At 39.2% G+C, this 16610-nt stretch overlaps 1 protein-coding gene across 1 annotated transcript in view; it reads left to right on the top strand.

Moving 5' to 3' along the window:
- The window catches only part of Bst1 (bone marrow stromal cell antigen 1), a 43104-nt gene extending 28609 nt beyond the window's left edge, over positions 1 to 14495 (top strand). The window contains exons 8-9 of the mRNA XM_004656140.2: positions 5925 to 5984; positions 13259 to 14495. Coding sequence (XP_004656197.2) covers positions 5925 to 5984; positions 13259 to 13343 — 145 coding nt within the window. The 3' untranslated portion in view covers positions 13344 to 14495. The remainder of the gene's footprint in view (positions 1 to 5924; positions 5985 to 13258) is intronic.
- The last annotated feature ends 2115 nt before the right edge of the window (positions 14496 to 16610 follow it).

Genomic DNA, 16610 nt, shown 5'->3' with positions numbered 1-16610 from the left:
ATGTAACCTATTACCTGCCCTGACATGCAAAGAGAGATTAACACTTCCCATGCAGGCCTGTATACCTGATTTTTTTTTTTTTTTTTTTTTGTTAGCCAGCCACATTACCTTTTGGGATGGCTTCCAATGTCACCAATACTGAGTGCTCAGCTCGATCTGTCTGTGTTGTGCTGTGGAGCTGGTGTTCTGACCAGTTGTGCTGGATGCCCTGCTCCTAGGGATTGAATGCATTCTTTAGAGGTTCATGGGTCTGATTGTGGTGGGATGGGAGAGTGCAGGAAGTCTGGAGTTGTACTGGAACTGCTCAGCTGGTCCCACCTGTATCCCTTTCAGCAGCTCCTTAGCTGATCTCCACTATCTACTCTTAAGGTTTCTTGAATTTGCAAGGAGGCTGATTAGGTTGGAAAATCCTCTTGTTTGGTCTGTGATCCTGTAGCTCAGTGCCAGGCAGGTGGCACCAGGTGGGTGCACAAATTGTGTGGATCAGGCCGCAAGCATCTCAGTGTGATTCTGGCCATTTTCACACTTTCTGGTGGATCCTGGTCTCTCTTGTTTCTCTGCTATGACTAATAAAAACCTATACCTTAATTTTTGAGGAGAAGAGTATGTTTTACTGTGGTTTTGCTTAAATCTCTCACTAGGCTGGTTTGGCATGGCTCTTATGCTGCCATCTTACCCAGAAGTCCCTCTCCAACCCTCTTATCTTTTTATAGACTCTCTTTCCTCCTTGCTGCTTTCTGCTAACACTGTATTGATTAAGAATCATTGAAAGTCTGTGTCTTTGGGGCATGTAAGACAATAACAGCTAAATTAAAGCCTATATGCATAGAGTGCTCCTTTAGTTTCAGACACTCAGGAAACTTGTTTGGGAGGATCACTTGAGTCCAGGAGTTCTAGACTAGCCTAGGCAATGTAGTGAGACAGTGACTTAAAAAACTACCTACACTGACATATGTGCATACTGTGCATAACGGAATGGCTGGTGAGTTCTAGGAGGGGTCACAAAGTAGACTGTTGTGTCAGTGTCTGGTTTTTCTGAATCTTCCCCAGTCATCCTATCACAGAGATGCTAACTTGGATTGCCTCCTATCTCCTGCTTTGTATGCAACTGACACCTACTTCTGTCTCCAGTGCTGAAACCTGAACACTGGCATCATCACCCAGTTTTTTTTTTTTTTTGTTTTTTGTTTTTTAATCACGAACATAACTTAGTTTGGATACATCATGTGTTGATACCATCCTTTCCCTTGTCTCTGCCACCAATCCTCTAGGGAGCCTCCTCAGTGAGGTTGCAGGTATTCTCCTTGGGGTCGTGTGTTGTCGAGCAGGAGTAGGTTATTGGTGGCATGGGCATGATGTCCCAACATGTGACTCTTAACAATCTTTCTACTCTCTCTTCTGCAAAATTCCCTGAGCCTTGGCAGGTGTGTTTTAAGTCTACTTCAGTGATGAGTTCTTAGTAGTTGCTGGATCTCTGCTTTGGTTAAGTGTTGAGTATCCTCAGCATCTGTCTCCTTTACCCTGATACTGATTGCCATGCTCACTGTGGAAGCAGCACTCATGTCCTCTACCTCTGTGGTTTCAGCTGGAGGTTGGCTGAAGTAAGAGGGGTGCTTTATCTCCTCAGGGCTCACTGCCCTCTGAAAAAGAAAAATAGATTCTCCAACAGAGAGTGAAATTAGCATAAGTTAAATGGGATAAGCATAATTAATGAAGGGAGATTTTGGTGGATGTAGCCCTTCATTTAGCCAAAGACTAGTGGGAGCTTAACATTGGAAAACATAAACTTTGTCTTCGTAGAATTCTGACCTGGTTCCCAGTTCCAGATATGGGTTCCTTTCCACTGAGCAGATCTCTTAGCCAATCAAAAAGCTATTGGTTACCCACCAAGGGTGTGTGCCACTATTGCACAGGTGTGTAACTCCTGTCAAGGTTTTTGCTTCTGAATAGCTTAGACCTCTGGTTGCTCAGACCTTTGTTTGGCTCTCTTCTGGATTCCAGACAGGTCTCTCCACATTCTGTGTAAATAGCATATGGTGTCTTTAGCAATATGTTCTTACCTTCCACCTCAGGCAGGTAATTAAGTGCTTTGACAGAAGCCTGTCTTGTTTTGGGGACCTTGTAAGTCTCTCCAATGAACAGCTCATTGTGGTTAGAAAATGATTTTTGGTACTGGTAATTACAGGCCATTAATAATAATAATAATAATAATAATAGGCTTTATCCCGCCCTCTCCAGGGCCCTGCTTTTCAGGTACTCCTTCCCCCCATAATCCTGTTGAGGGTTCAATCTTTTAGTCTATCTTCAAGGATAAAGGTTTTTATGGTACCAGTTCATTTGGGGTTTAGTTTTGTGATTTTTCCCCACACTCCCTGTCTCTTCCCCCATACCTTTCCATCCTTATTGTCTGGGCCTCAAGTTGCCTAACAGGTATGACAGCAATTCAAGATAATCCAGATTAGGAACTGCAGATGAGTGAGACCATGCAGTGTGTCCATTTTTTTTTTCCTTTTTTAAATTTTTTGAGGTAAGATTTTGCTCTAACCAAGGGTGGTCTTGAGCTCACGGTGATCCTCTTATGTCTGTCTCTTGAGTGCTGGGACTAAAGGTGTGCACCACCATGCCTGGCTCCATCAACTTTTCTACAAATTTAATTGTATCAATATTTCTTAATGCTGAATAGAATTTCATCTTGTAAATGTACTACAACTTTGTTATTCATTCATCAAATGATGGCCGCTTGGGTTGATTCCACTTCTTATCTATTATGAATTAAGCAGTTATAAACATGGTTGAGCAAGTATCTCTGTAGTGAAGCATGGAACATTTAGGATAAATGCCCAGTAAAGGAATAACTGGGTCTGTTGGTAAGTCTATATTCATCCTTTTAAGGAATCCCCATTTTGATTTCCATAGTGGTTGTACAAATTTACATTCCCACCAACAGTGAATAATGGTTTCTCTTTCTCCACATCATCACCAACATTTGTTGTCATTTGATTTTTTTAATAATTTTACTGGAGTAAGGTAGTAAGGTTAATTAATTTTCATTTTCCTGATGGGTAGAGATGTTGAACATTTCCCTAAGTGTGTTCTAGCCATTTGTATTTCTTCCTCTGATAACTCCCAATTCAGTTAATCTGCCCCATTTTTGGAGTGGGTGGTTTGATTTTTTATTATTTTGTTTTTGAGTTCTATGTAGATTCTAGATATTAAGCCTCTATCAGTGGTAAGGCTGTGAAAATTTTCTCCCATTCTGTAGGTAATCTATTGGCTCTGATTATGCTCTGTTTGTTTATGGAAAAACTTTTTAGCTTCATGAGATCCCATTGGTTGAGTGATTGTATAATTTCATGGGCTACTAGGTTTTGTTTAGGAAGTCTTTCCCCAGTCTTATATTGTGGCAAGTTCCTCCTATATATATATTTTTTTCCAGCAGAAGAGTTTCAGGTCTTATATTGAAGTCTTTAATCCATTTGGACTTGATTCTTGAGTGTGGTGAGATGAGTGTGTCTAGTTTCATTTTTCTACATATGGTTATCTAATTTATCCACCACCATTTGTTGAAGATGCTGCCTTTACTCCAGTCTACATTATTGGCACTTTTGTCAAAGATCCAGGCCTTCAATTTGGTTCCATTGGTTTATATTTCTGTTTTTATGCCAGTACCATGCTGTTTTAGTTACTATGGATTTGTAATATAGCTTTAGACTGGGTATGGTGATACCTCCAGATGTTTTTCTTTTGCTGAGGATATGTTTGGATACCCAAGACCTGATGTCATTCCATATGAATTTTGAGATCATTTTTTTCTATTTCTATGAAGAATCATTAGTATTGCATTAAATCTATATGTTATTTTTGGTAGAATTGCCATTTTCACAATATTACTTCTACCTATCCAAGAGCTTAGGAGGTCTTTCTATCTTAAATCCTCCTCAATTTCTTTCTGGAGTGTTTTTATTTTCATTTATAGGTCTTTCACATTCTTGGTTAGTGTTATTATAAGGCATTTAATTTTTTGTTGCTATTAAAAATGGGACAGCCTCTCTCTCTGTATATTTGTCATTTGCATAGAGAAAGACTATTTTGTGTGTAGATTTTGTTTCCTGCCAATTTGCTGACAAAATTAATCAACTTTAGAGGTTTTGAGATGGAGACTTCTTGGTCAATTATGATTAGGATCTGTCATTTGCAAATAGGGCTAACTTGGCTTCTTTCTTTCCAATTGGAATCCCTTTTATTTCTTTCTCCTGTCTTACTGCTTGGGCTAGGACTTCCAGTACTAATTTAAAGAGCAGTGGTGACAGTGGGCACCCCTGCTTTGTTCCCTCTCTCAATGGGAACTCCTTGAGTCTTTCCTCATTAAGTATTGTTTGGGCTTTAGGTGCTTTTATATACCGCCTTTATTGTGTTGCATTATAAACAGCTCATGCCTATTCTCTAGCGTTTTGATCATGAAGTGCTGTTGTATTTTGTCAAAGGGATGAAGCCTACTTGATCAACGTGGATAATGCTTTTGATATGTTGTTGAATTAGGTTTTTGAGGATTTTGTTAAGGATCTTTGCATTTAAGTTTATCAGGGACTATAGTTTTCTTCACTTCAGTCTAGTGCTCTCCCAACTGAGCTATTTTGGCTATGCTTAGTTTTCTTTTCTTGTTGTATCTTTGTCTGGTTTTAGTATCAGGGTGATGGTAGCTTCATAAAAGGAGTTGGGGAGGATTTCCTGTTCTCTGATTATGTGAAACAGTTTGAGAAAAATTGGTTCCAGTTCTTCAATGAAGGTTTGGTAAAGTTCAGCCAAGAAGCCATCTGGTCCTGGACTTTTCTTTTGGGGGAGGATTTTTATTAACTTTTCTATCTAAATGGATGTGTTAGGTTTGTTTAGGAGATTAATCTTCTCTGAGTTTAGTTTTGGTATGTGATAGGTGATATGTGTCTAGGAATTCATCCATTTCTTCCAGATTATCCTGTTTTATGGAGTAGAGTTTCATTGATGTCTGTCTGTGGGCTACCTCCAAGTGTGGGAATCTTTAGATTCCCAACTCTGCCTCTCCATGTCTGCCCACTGGAGGTCTGCTGAGACCTACTCAAACCGAAGCCCCACAGATATTGCCTGATATTACCCCAGGAACTCAAGCCTGGACAGGGGAATGCCATCTTGATGGGAAGTTCTCTCACCCATAGTTTTCACATCTAGTCTTTTGTCTATAACTGATCTTTCCTTATTGAAGCCTGAGCACTGCCATCATCACCCACAGGTTTCAGGGCTAATCTTCTGTCCTAAGCCCTTTTCAAGAGGATATGCAGAGGAAGTTAGATGTGCACAAGGGGTTACAGAGGTAGGCTCCACTGGAGTCAGCCTGAATAGTTCAGGTTTAGTGTATTTATGCACAACTGGGGGAACTTGGGAAAATCAGCTTTCTCTGTAATAGACTGCAGATGAAAATAATTCTAGCCCCATTTGACTGGTGCAAGATTAAATGACATGATCTATGTCAAATACACAGTCAGATTTGCTGGTATATTGTGAGTGCTCAATAAATGCTACTCAACATGTTAAAAATATTTTTATTAATTTACTTGAGAAAGAGAGACAGAAAGAGGGAGAGGGGGAGAGAGCATGGTAGCTCCAGGGCCTCTTGTGACTGCAAATGAAGTCCAGATGTGTGTACCACTTTGTGCATCTGGCTTCCTGTATGTACTGAGGAATTGAACCGAGGCTAATAGACTTTGAAAGCAAGCAGCTTCAACTGTTGAGTTGAAGCCATCTCCCCAGCCTCACAGAACTTTTAAAAGGAGTAGTTTATGATGCCTTTGAGGATAGTTCTTTGTGTTTTTAGGACTTTTTAGGGACACCATAAATGTTTAGTGCACAGAGGTTACTTAAATCATCTCTCAAGTATTATTTTCTTTCTGTAGGCCAGTGAAGCTTTTGAAGTGCGTAGACTACAGCATGCACCCTGACTGTGCCTTAAATGTGTAAGTAATGCCTCAAATCAGAACGTTGGTGACAATGCATTGAATATGTAAGTAAACATCTCAAATCTGAACATTGGTGAACTATAGGTTGATTTTACAGCTACCCCCCTAAACTTCTGGCTTCACAGTAAGGTTAATTCTGCATTGTACTTCCTCAGTCTCTAAGCTAGTTGATGTGAGCTCCATAGACATCTGCAAGCTGAGCCTTACTCTTTCCAGGAACTGTGGAGAGGAGGCAGCCCAATGCCATCTCCTGCTCTAGCAACACTTAGCAGAAAGTTTGTATAAGGCAGAAGGAGGACTTTTAACATTCCTTTTTTGTTCTCATTTAATTTTTTATTATTTTTAAATATATATGTATATATGTAGGTATTCATATATATATGTACATATATAATATACATGAAAAAAAATTAAAAAGTATTAAAGGGACAAGAAAGTGAACACTCTTTCTTCATATATTCCTGAGTCACTAAGTTTCCCCCTCTCAAGGTAACCAGTTTGTAGTTTCTTGTGTACCTTGTAGAATATTGTGTATCTGTCATACATCACCCAACCCACATATTAATCATAATAGATAATGATATAGGTGAGATTCTGTTCTTGACTTTTTCCATGTAACAATATGTCTTAGAAGTATTTTTATATTTTTTAAAAATAATTTTTACTGGGCCAGGTGTGGTGGCACATGCTTTTAATCCCAGCACCGGAGAGGCCAAGGTAGGAAGATTGCTATGAGTTCAAAGCCAGCCTAAGACTACTTAGTGAATTCCAGATCAGCCAGGCCTAGACCCTACCTCGATTAAAAAAAAAAAAAAAAACCAACAAAAACATTTTACTGTGTGTATTAAAGGTTTTCAGCAAGAAGTGATGGGATACACATGCATAAATAGTTTGGTTTCTATGTTGAAGTACATTAATGTATCTCTCACGTCATGTAGCTATTTCTTCATGGTAAGAAGAGGTAATGTCTCTTTTGTAATTAACACTCTAATACTCTAATTATTAATGATAATCTTTGTGCATAAAATCTCTAAATTTGTTCATCCTATATGTCTGTGTTTGGAATCTCTGGCCTATATCTGCCCATTTCCTCTCCCAATTCCTGCTGTGTTAACCACCATTTTATTGCCAAATTTTGTGTTCTTGTTCAGTATGGCACTATCTTCACAAGCCAAAGTATGAAAACAACCTATATGTTACCTGTGAATGAATGCAAATAAAAACTGTGCATGTGTGTGTGTATGTTTGTGTGTGTATGATGTGTTCAGCTAGCTTCAAAAGACGTGATCCTGAAGCTGGGTGTGGTGGCGCATGCTTTTATTCCCAGCACTCAGGAGGCAGAGGTAAGAGGATCACCACAAGTTCGAGGCCACCCTGAGGCTACATAGTGAATTTCAGGTCAGCCTGAGCTAGAGTGAGACCCTACCCCCCCCCCCCAAAAGGTGATCCTACCACTTACCATGAATAAACTTGGAGGTCAATATATTAAATGAAATAATCATATTGAATGTAAAAGATTACTTGATCTTGAACATAGAATATAATTTGACAAGAGCTGGAGGGCTTGCTCAGTGCACAGGCCCTGGGTTTAATTCCTAGCACTGTGAAATAGATAGGTAAGTAAATAAATAAGTTCAAGTATACAAAGATAGAGACAGACCCATATTTATGGGAGAGTTATTTCATTCTTGTTCATAGCTCTGTGTTAGTTCACTGTGTGCAAGTATCCTGATTTCTAAGTACTTGCCTGCAGGTGGCAGTTTTGATTGTTTCAGCTAACTAGCCATGCCAACAATGAGAAGAAGCACTTCTCTCCTTCAAATCCCATTTTCTCAAGTTGATTTCCTTTAACATTGTGGTCCATCTTTGCAGTGCTCAAACAAGCACATATATTATCAGCACAGGTATAAACTTGTTTCTTGTTTTTGATTAAGTTTTTTTTTTTTAATTTATTTGCCTTGTTTTTTGTACAAAAAGTAATCATGTTGTGTGTATCCTGCTATGGGCTTTAAAAATCTACTCACATCTTCTCTGCCAGTATTTTAGGGTATGAAGAATATTCTATAAGACAGTCAAGCACTATTTATTTGATCTGTCTGCAGTAATAGGCTATCTTAGCTTTGGGTTGCATTTTTGTTATAAACAGCACTGAAATATAATCCAGCTTTTTTTTTTGTTGTTTTGTTTTGTATGTGTCTGTGGTATGTGTATATGCAGTAAATGTATGGGTATGTGAAGACATGCACACCCTGTGCATATGTGTGCAGGGGCCTGAGGAGAACATCCAATGTCCTCCTCTATTGTTATTCCACTTGCTTCCTTGAGGTAGAGTCTCTCACTGAACCTGTTACTGCTGTTTTCAGTTAGATTGGCTAACCAGCAAGCCCCAGTGACTCTCCTGTCTCTGCTCTCCACAGCACTGTGTTACAGGCATGTGTGGATATGCCCAGTTTTTTACATGGGTACTGGGATTTGAACATACACTATCTGTATTACTCAGGGTTCTCTAGAGGAACAGAACTGCTAGAATAAATTATTTTAAAAAGGGAATTTATTGGCTTAGCTTATGGTAGTCCAATGGCAGTTGCAGGCCCGAGAATCAAGGAACCTGGTAGCTGCTCAGTCCATGTGGCCAGATGCCTCAGAAGTCCTGATCGGGCACTGCAGATGGCACTGGAAGGCCTGGAAACTTCCTGAGGAGCTGCTGGGTTTTGATCCACATGGGTCTTCAGTTGATGCTAGTCTTCAGTCCACACTGGTCTTCAGTCCACGCTGGAAGGCAGCAAAGTGGAAGGAAGGGGCTCTTTTCACCCAGACCTTCCTTATATGAAGTCCCCCTCTGAGCGGGGCCACCACTCTGGGGGAAGGGCTCACTCTGGGGAAAAGACTACCTCCTTCAGTTAATCCTTCCTGGAAGCAACCTCCGAGACCCACCCAACAAGGATTTCTGTGGATTGCTAGACAGATCAAGTTGACAACACCTTAACTATCACACCATCTCAGACACTTGTACTTTCATGACAAGGGCTCTTATCCACTGAGCCCTCTCCCCAGCCTTAAATTTTGTAAATGTATTATGTGGGACAGGTTACCTACAATGGGTATTATCATTAGTACTAGATACTGACTATAACCATATCTGTATTTATATATATGTAATCTTGACTAGTCTTCTGGTAACATATGGTGCTTTATTTTTGCTTTAATTTAATGCTAGCGTGTAAATTCTTTTCCTTTCCTTTTCCATTTTCTGCTGAAATGCTGCTTTTACTTGAGGACTGAAGTCCGAATATTCCATCATCTGCAAAACTGTGTGGACTCTGACAGACTGACCAAATTCCTTCTCCTTGCTCCTGGGAACTTTGTACACAATTTTCTTATAGCCCTCCCCTGTTCCTGGAGGGCTGTAGCTCATTCTGCATTATCTGTCTGTCTCACTATTTGTGGATTGCATTAATTTCCTCCTTGCCTCTCTCACAATGGCTGCATATAACAAGTGCTCTATAAAAACATACAAGAGCCTTTTTTGCATCTACAATGGAAAAGGATCTAATCAGAGATGCATCAACTATATGGTAGACACTGTGCACCTCATAGGATATTTTGATCATGCTTATCATTACAGCATTAGGTGGATGGATAGAAAGGTTACAGGTAGATTGGTACATACATGGGTAGAAAGACAAATTAATAGGCTAGGTTCTTCTCATCTATCTTCTTTCCAACTTCATTTGCAATAAACCCTTGAAATTGGGCTGGTTGTTGTGATGGGGAGGTAATATGATGGAGAATGGAATTTCAAAGGAGAAAGTCGGGGTGGGAGGGAGGGAATTAACATGGGATTTTTTTTAGAATCATGGAAAATGCTAATAAAAAATAAAAAAAAGAAAAAAATAAATTGGGCTGGTTCACAGTTTAGAATAATGAGTCACCTCCTATGTGCCTATTTCTTTTGAATGTGAGACTAAAAACCTTCTTTTACTCCTTGACAGACTTTTATCTGCTTTGGTTTCCTTAGAAGCAATCTTACTTATCTCTTGAACATTTTAGCAATGAATATTGGTAGATAATTGGTAGATAAATGTGAAAACAGAAATATCAAATACATAATATTATCTAATTACTCCATGAAGAGTAAAATAGAAACTTGGTATGGTATAATTTTCATTTCAACTTCTTTTTCACACCTTAACAAAGATAGCAAGAAAATTATTTTAAAGATGATATTTAATACTTAATGTGATTACAAATTGGCAAAGCACTTTAGGACAACAGTTTGACAACATGTGGCCAGAATTATATAATTTTTGTATCCCACTCCTAGAAAGTGATTTAAAATGTTCCTGTAACCTGTATGGTCAGAAATTTTCACCAAATAATTCTTTTTTATTTTTTATTTATTTATTAGAGAGAGAGAGTCAGACAGAGAGAATGGGAATGCCAGGGCCTCCAGCTGCTGCAAATGAACCCCAGATATATGTGCCCCTTTGTGCATCTGGCTTACTTGGGCCCTGTGGAATCAAACCTCGGGGCCCATGTATTTTTAGAATTTATTTATTTAGTTTCAGGGAGAGAGAGAGAGGGAGAATTGGCACATCAGGGCCCTCTGCCACTGTAAGTGAACTCCAGGCGCATGTAACATTTTGTGCATCTGCCTTCATATGGGTGTACTAGGGAATCAAACCCAGGTATACAGGCTTTGCAAGCAAGTACCTTTAACCTTTAAGCCATCTCTCCAGCCTTCATTGTTGGAATATTAATAGAATTAAGATTAAATTTTATACATCTATTAGATTTACTGAAATCAAATATTTGAAGAGCTGGGCATGGTGGCACACACCTTTAATCCCAGCATTTGGGAGGCAGAGGTAGGAGGATCTCCATGAGTTCAAGGCCACCCTTAGACCACATAGTGAATTCCAGGTCAGCCTGAGCTAGAGTGAGACTCTACCTTGAAAAATTATAAATATATATGTGAAAAGGTTTTGCCTATCTAAAGCAATTAAAATGCTTTTTGAAAGAAAATATATCTTTCGGAAATATATTTTAAATATTTCATATTTTAAAATAAAACCTTTTTAAGGTTAAAATATTTTGAAATAGGTTTATTTTAACCTAAATGACTTGTGTTTGAAACAGTAAAGGGACTTAATAAGTGTGAAGTACCAGTAAATGTTACCAGAGTGCAGTTTTTAAATAGTTCAGTACAATTCATAACTAAAATTGAAAAAATATATGAGCACACCAAACTTTTGAATTTATAAGTTTAAAAGCAAGAGTGGATTTTTAAACACCAAAGTACCTGTACACAGGGAGAAAACCATTGCCAAGAACCTCACATCTGCTTAAGAAATGCTTGCTGGGCAAAAGTATATCCAGGGCTGGAGAGATGGCATAGCGGTTAAGCACTTGCCTGTGAAGCCTAAGGACCCCGGTTCAAGGCTCGGTTCCCCAGGACCCATGTTAGCCAGATGCACAAGGGGGCGTACGCGTCTGGAGTTCGTTTGCAGAGGCTGGAAGCCCTGGTGCGCCCATTCTCTCTCTCCCTCTATTTGTCTTTCTCTCTGTGTCTGTCGCTCTCAAATAAATAAATAAATAAAAAGCTGGGTGTTCTGGGGAGAACTTGCTTTTAAAAAAAAAAAGGTATATCCAGCTGACATATATAACACTAACACACATATCTACAGCAAAAGGCAGCACAACTATGTGTTTCTATTTGTCTTAATGTATCCCTAACAGGGGTCAGTAACAAAGCAGGTCTGACAAGATAAATTCCAAGATGCTAATTGATTACTTCTAGCAAACAAAATAGGAACTTGAAAAGACTGAAAGAGACTCTAATGGTTGTGGAACTTAGTTCTCTGTTACCTTATTTTGTTGAAAATAAAATAAATGTATCCTCATATTAGTTGTTATTTTAAAGTAAAAACAATGATTGATTTTGAATAAATCAAGTCTGGGGCATTAAATTGGATCAGAAGTGTAACTAGAAAATGTTCAGCAGAAGGAGACTTTGCCAAACAACAAAAGGCTCCCATCATTCACTGTGAGTCAAGTGTTTTTAAGGACCTGATAACCAAGTGAGAACAGTGAGATTTATTGTCTGAACCTACATAAGATGGTTTCATAATTCTAAAAATTCATGTCTTAATTGACTGAAAAAAAATGCAGTAACTTCTTTTCAGAACAAGTCTTGGCTGAAAGATGCCTCAGTAGTAAAGGAGCCTGCTTTCAAAGACCTGGACCTGTTCATATCTTAAGCTACTCACAGAAGCCAGATATAAACAGTGAAAATAGTTAGTAGCAATAGGCCCGGAATTACCCTGTCCATATGCAACTTTTACATATATATTCCAAATATACATACACACACACACATACATATATATATTCCAAAGTACAGGCATTATTTCCAGTGAACAGAAAATAATTTGTCCAGGCCTTCTGTCTTGGTATCTTTATGGCAGGACAGGTTTTTCTTCATCAGTTAAACTCTAACAATATAATGTTTATTAACATAGAACTTGACTAACACTGCGGAACATTCAAATAATAAGAAATTATGTATGAAAAAATGAATTGACTCCATGTGTACCAATATGAAGTATGTCCAAGAGGTGGTGTTAGGAAAGAATGTATGTTGCAAAATGCAAGAAGGCATACACTTACATAAAAGTGTGTGTTTCACTTTCCTGAAAGGACAACTTATCAACTACAATTCTCTCTACATAGTGGGAAGAGCAAAACCTAAAAAAAAAAAAAAGGCTGAGGATGTGGCTCAGAGGTTAGGAGTACTTGCTGCTTAAGCATAAGTGTCCCTTGGGCTAGAGATAGACAAGTTCAACTCTCTAGAACCCAAATAAAAAGCTGGGTGTGACCACTCATGTCTGTAAAGTCCATGGCAAGGGAGGTGGGGCATGGACTGGAGAATCACTGGGGCTAGCTGACAGACTGCAGATCCAGGTTGAGGGAGACAACCCTGTCTCAAGGAAGTACACAGATGTTCCATAAGAGGATGCCCCACATTTTCTCCTAACCTCCCCACTCATGTGCATGAAGCATACACATTTTCACACACACATGGTACATATCTCACATGTTACACCCCCACACACACAAATGAAAATGGGAACAGGGAAACAAAGAAATACACTTTCCATTTTATTATTTTCTGCTTGATTTAAAATTTTCTATGCTGTGCATGTGTGTTTGTGAAAGTAGGTGTCATATGCCAATACTGACATTTTCTCTATTTCCTTTGTCATTTTCAGAGCAGCCACATCTCTTGATATGGACCAGAGTGCCAGCCTTATCATTCCTCTTTTAGTGGCATTGGCTTCAGGTTCTCAAATGTAACAAGAAACACAATGGTGCTGTTGTAACAACATGCAGACCCTTACATACTAAATGAATAGTGAGTATTCCATTGTCTAAAGCAGTCCTTTAGGAAAACTGTCCTAAGATGGCATTCTGACATTTGTGCTCAGGGCACAGGAAACAAGGCCCAGAGTGAGGTGAGATCTGCTAGCACAGAATTTACATCACTATTTCCTTATGTTTAAAATAGCACAAGACATTTCAACATGCCCCGGTATAAAATACAATCTTATATAATCAAACATAGTTAGAAAATTCTAAGAGTGGAATTTTATATTTTGTACATTTCCTCTGTCTCCCTCAGTGTAAAATGCACATACATGTATACTGTATAAAGGTATGCAACGTATATGATATACAAAGATTTATATCTCAAGATGTTCAAATTACTGGTTACTTGTGGTAAAGGAACAACACAAAATGCCAAATATTTACATATTTTACTGGGACTTTTTAGACAAGCTACATAAGTTTAGTATACCTATAGGATGAACTCTCTGTTAACAAGTAAGAGTAATCTTTACCAGCTCAAGTGTCCTTGGACTACAGAATGAATAAGTTACCTGTACGCTGGTTCAGCAAGAAAAGAAGCACTTACTGGTGCATGACATGGTGTGGCTGAAACACTGGTGCATTCTGCTAAGGGAAAGAAGCTAGACCAAATGACCACACACTGCAGGACTAGGCTATGGCATCTGGGGGAGATGAGTGGTTTGGGGGAGTGCAGAGGGATGCCTCAAGCCTAGAGGGAAAGGCTAAGTAAAAGGGGCAGTGAGAGGCAGTGGAAGGACCACTCTGCATATGGACCAAGATGGTTGTTACCTGGATCTGTATTTCTCAAGGTTCTTAGAGCGACATTATCTAAAGAATAATCCTCTGTATGTTAATTTAAAAACATGTGTCTCCATAGAGCATTTAATCATATAAGGAAATATCAATGCTAAGTCCAAGAGAGAGGATTAAAAAAGTTTGCCATATAATGCAATTGTCTGATATATAATAAGAAGTTAATAATTGATATAATTATTATATCATTAATTTGTATTTGTGATATATATGTATACATATATTGTAAACAAATGAAAGAAAATAAACAAAAAAATGGGCAATTATCTCTGAAGAGAGAACTTATCTGTGGTTCTATTTTTGACCTTTGACTTCTTTTGTATGACTCCCATGTTTTCTCAAATGAGAGTGAATTACTTCTACAGTCAGACAAAGCAAAGCACACACTTGTACACACACAAGCACACACACACACATACACACCCAATATATGTTCAAAACTCTGGCCTAAAACAAAACATTTTCAGAAGAGAAAACAAAACCTTGTCACAAATACCTGTTTTCTACTTCTAGTCTAACCCATAGCAAGTGGGGAGGTCAGATGTGAGAGTTCCCTGACCCCTGATTCTAAAGTTGGGGACCAGAAAGTGGAACATCAGTGGCTCTGACCTTCTCAGAGAGCTCAGAAGTTTGTGTAGAACTCTGACTGGCTACAAGTTATGTAGAACCATGCTCCTCTTGCAGTGCTGTGTGAACTTCTTTCACTGCACTGGAGGTGACTTGGGTGAAGTCTACCTAATAGTGCCACAATTCAGTGCTTGTGGACACTTGAGCAAATAACCATCATAAAACCATACAGCTAAGTGGCCATTGTATGCTGTCCTCTAACCTCATGGTTCTCTCCAGGGCAGGCTTTGTCTCTCACACTAGAAAAGAAGCAAGAACTTGCCAGCTTCCCCAGCCTTCCATCTCTCTCTCTCCTGATTCCTCCTCATTTTCCACCTAGTCTCCCTTGTGTGGTCCACACAGATTTGTCCTGCCTCATGGGCTCAATGCAGGGGCTGTATCTCTTCTGGCAGTCAAGGTCAGGTAATTGACATTACCTATGGTGTGAATATGATTTTTCTCTGTGTACTCATATAGGTTAAATCCTGAAGTCTTATGTTAATATAGTAAGAGGGTGGAAACTTAATCCAACTATTGTGTGCAGAGGTATAACCCTTGGAAAGTGGTTAGATTAGATTAGGTCATTGATAATTGAATACTGGTGGCTATATAGGAAGAAAGAGAGATCACATAATACACAATGTACACATGTCCGTTCCCACCATGACAGAATGCATACTAGGGGGCTCTCACATGAATCTGATTACAAAAAAGGAATTTGAATCATGCTGTTATATCCTTGCACCTTCTGATGTGTGAGCCAAAATAGATCTTCTTTTCTTTATGAAATAGCCTGCCTGATTGTTGTGTTATGGTAATTAATAAATGTATACATAGTGTTATAGTCTGGATATAAGATTTTCCCCATAGTCTCACGTGTTTGATCATTTCACCCTTAGCTGGTATCGCTATTTGGGATGGTTGTGGAATATTTAGGAGGTGGAGCCTTGTGGTTACTATAGCCCAGCCCACTTCTGTTATCTGCTTGTTTTCTGGCTGAAATGTGACAAGCTAACTTCTTGCTTCTGCCACCTTGCATTCCTGGATGGTGGACTGTATCCCCCTCGATCTTTAAGCTAAATTAAGCAATTTCTTTCCTTAAATTGCTTCCAGTCAGGTATTTTATTCACAGCAATGAGGAAGGCACTAATGTACACCATCAGTCTCCTTTTCCTCATCACTAGCATCAGATGATAGCTAGAAGCTCTGAGCCAGGTGTAACATGCCTTCTACTTTTCTTTCCCAGCACATACTCAGTCACCGGTTGGCAGTAGATTACTCTTTCTACATCAGGACAGTCTGGGACAGGGTTAAGATAGGACAAAGCCTTGGCCAGGGGGCCAGCAGGGGCTAAGGGACCAGGTCAAGTTGAGAAGGATGAAGAAAACAAAGGAGAAATGAGGCTGTAGAGGACTAGAGGCCTGGCACATGGTAGAATGCTCATGTAATACAACCACCACTGCATATTGTAAAAGTGCTATAAGCTCCTCAGAGAGATTGTATCCAGCTGGCATTGTCCAGTAGACTGCCTTGCCATAGCCCAGATGTGCCCCCACTTTCTCCCTCCTTGGAGTTTTTGAACATGCTGGTCTCTCTGCCTTGATTTCCTTCCTACTGCTTTTCCATACACTTGGCAGACATTAAGCCCTGCCTTAATCATCACAACTTTATTACATGAACATAGTGCAAATTTGTCATATACTCCCATGAGGTTATACTCTTATGTCCCCTCTCACCTATCCTAATTTCACTGAGGCCCTCCTCAGTGGGGTTATCAGTATTTACTGTGGGTTC

The sequence above is a fragment of the Jaculus jaculus genome, chromosome 11 (assembly GCF_020740685.1).
Source record: "Jaculus jaculus isolate mJacJac1 chromosome 11, mJacJac1.mat.Y.cur, whole genome shotgun sequence".
NCBI lineage: Eukaryota > Metazoa > Chordata > Mammalia > Rodentia > Dipodidae > Jaculus > Jaculus jaculus.
Note: the sequence above shows the minus strand (reverse complement) of the source record. Positions and strands in the feature narration are given on the sequence as shown.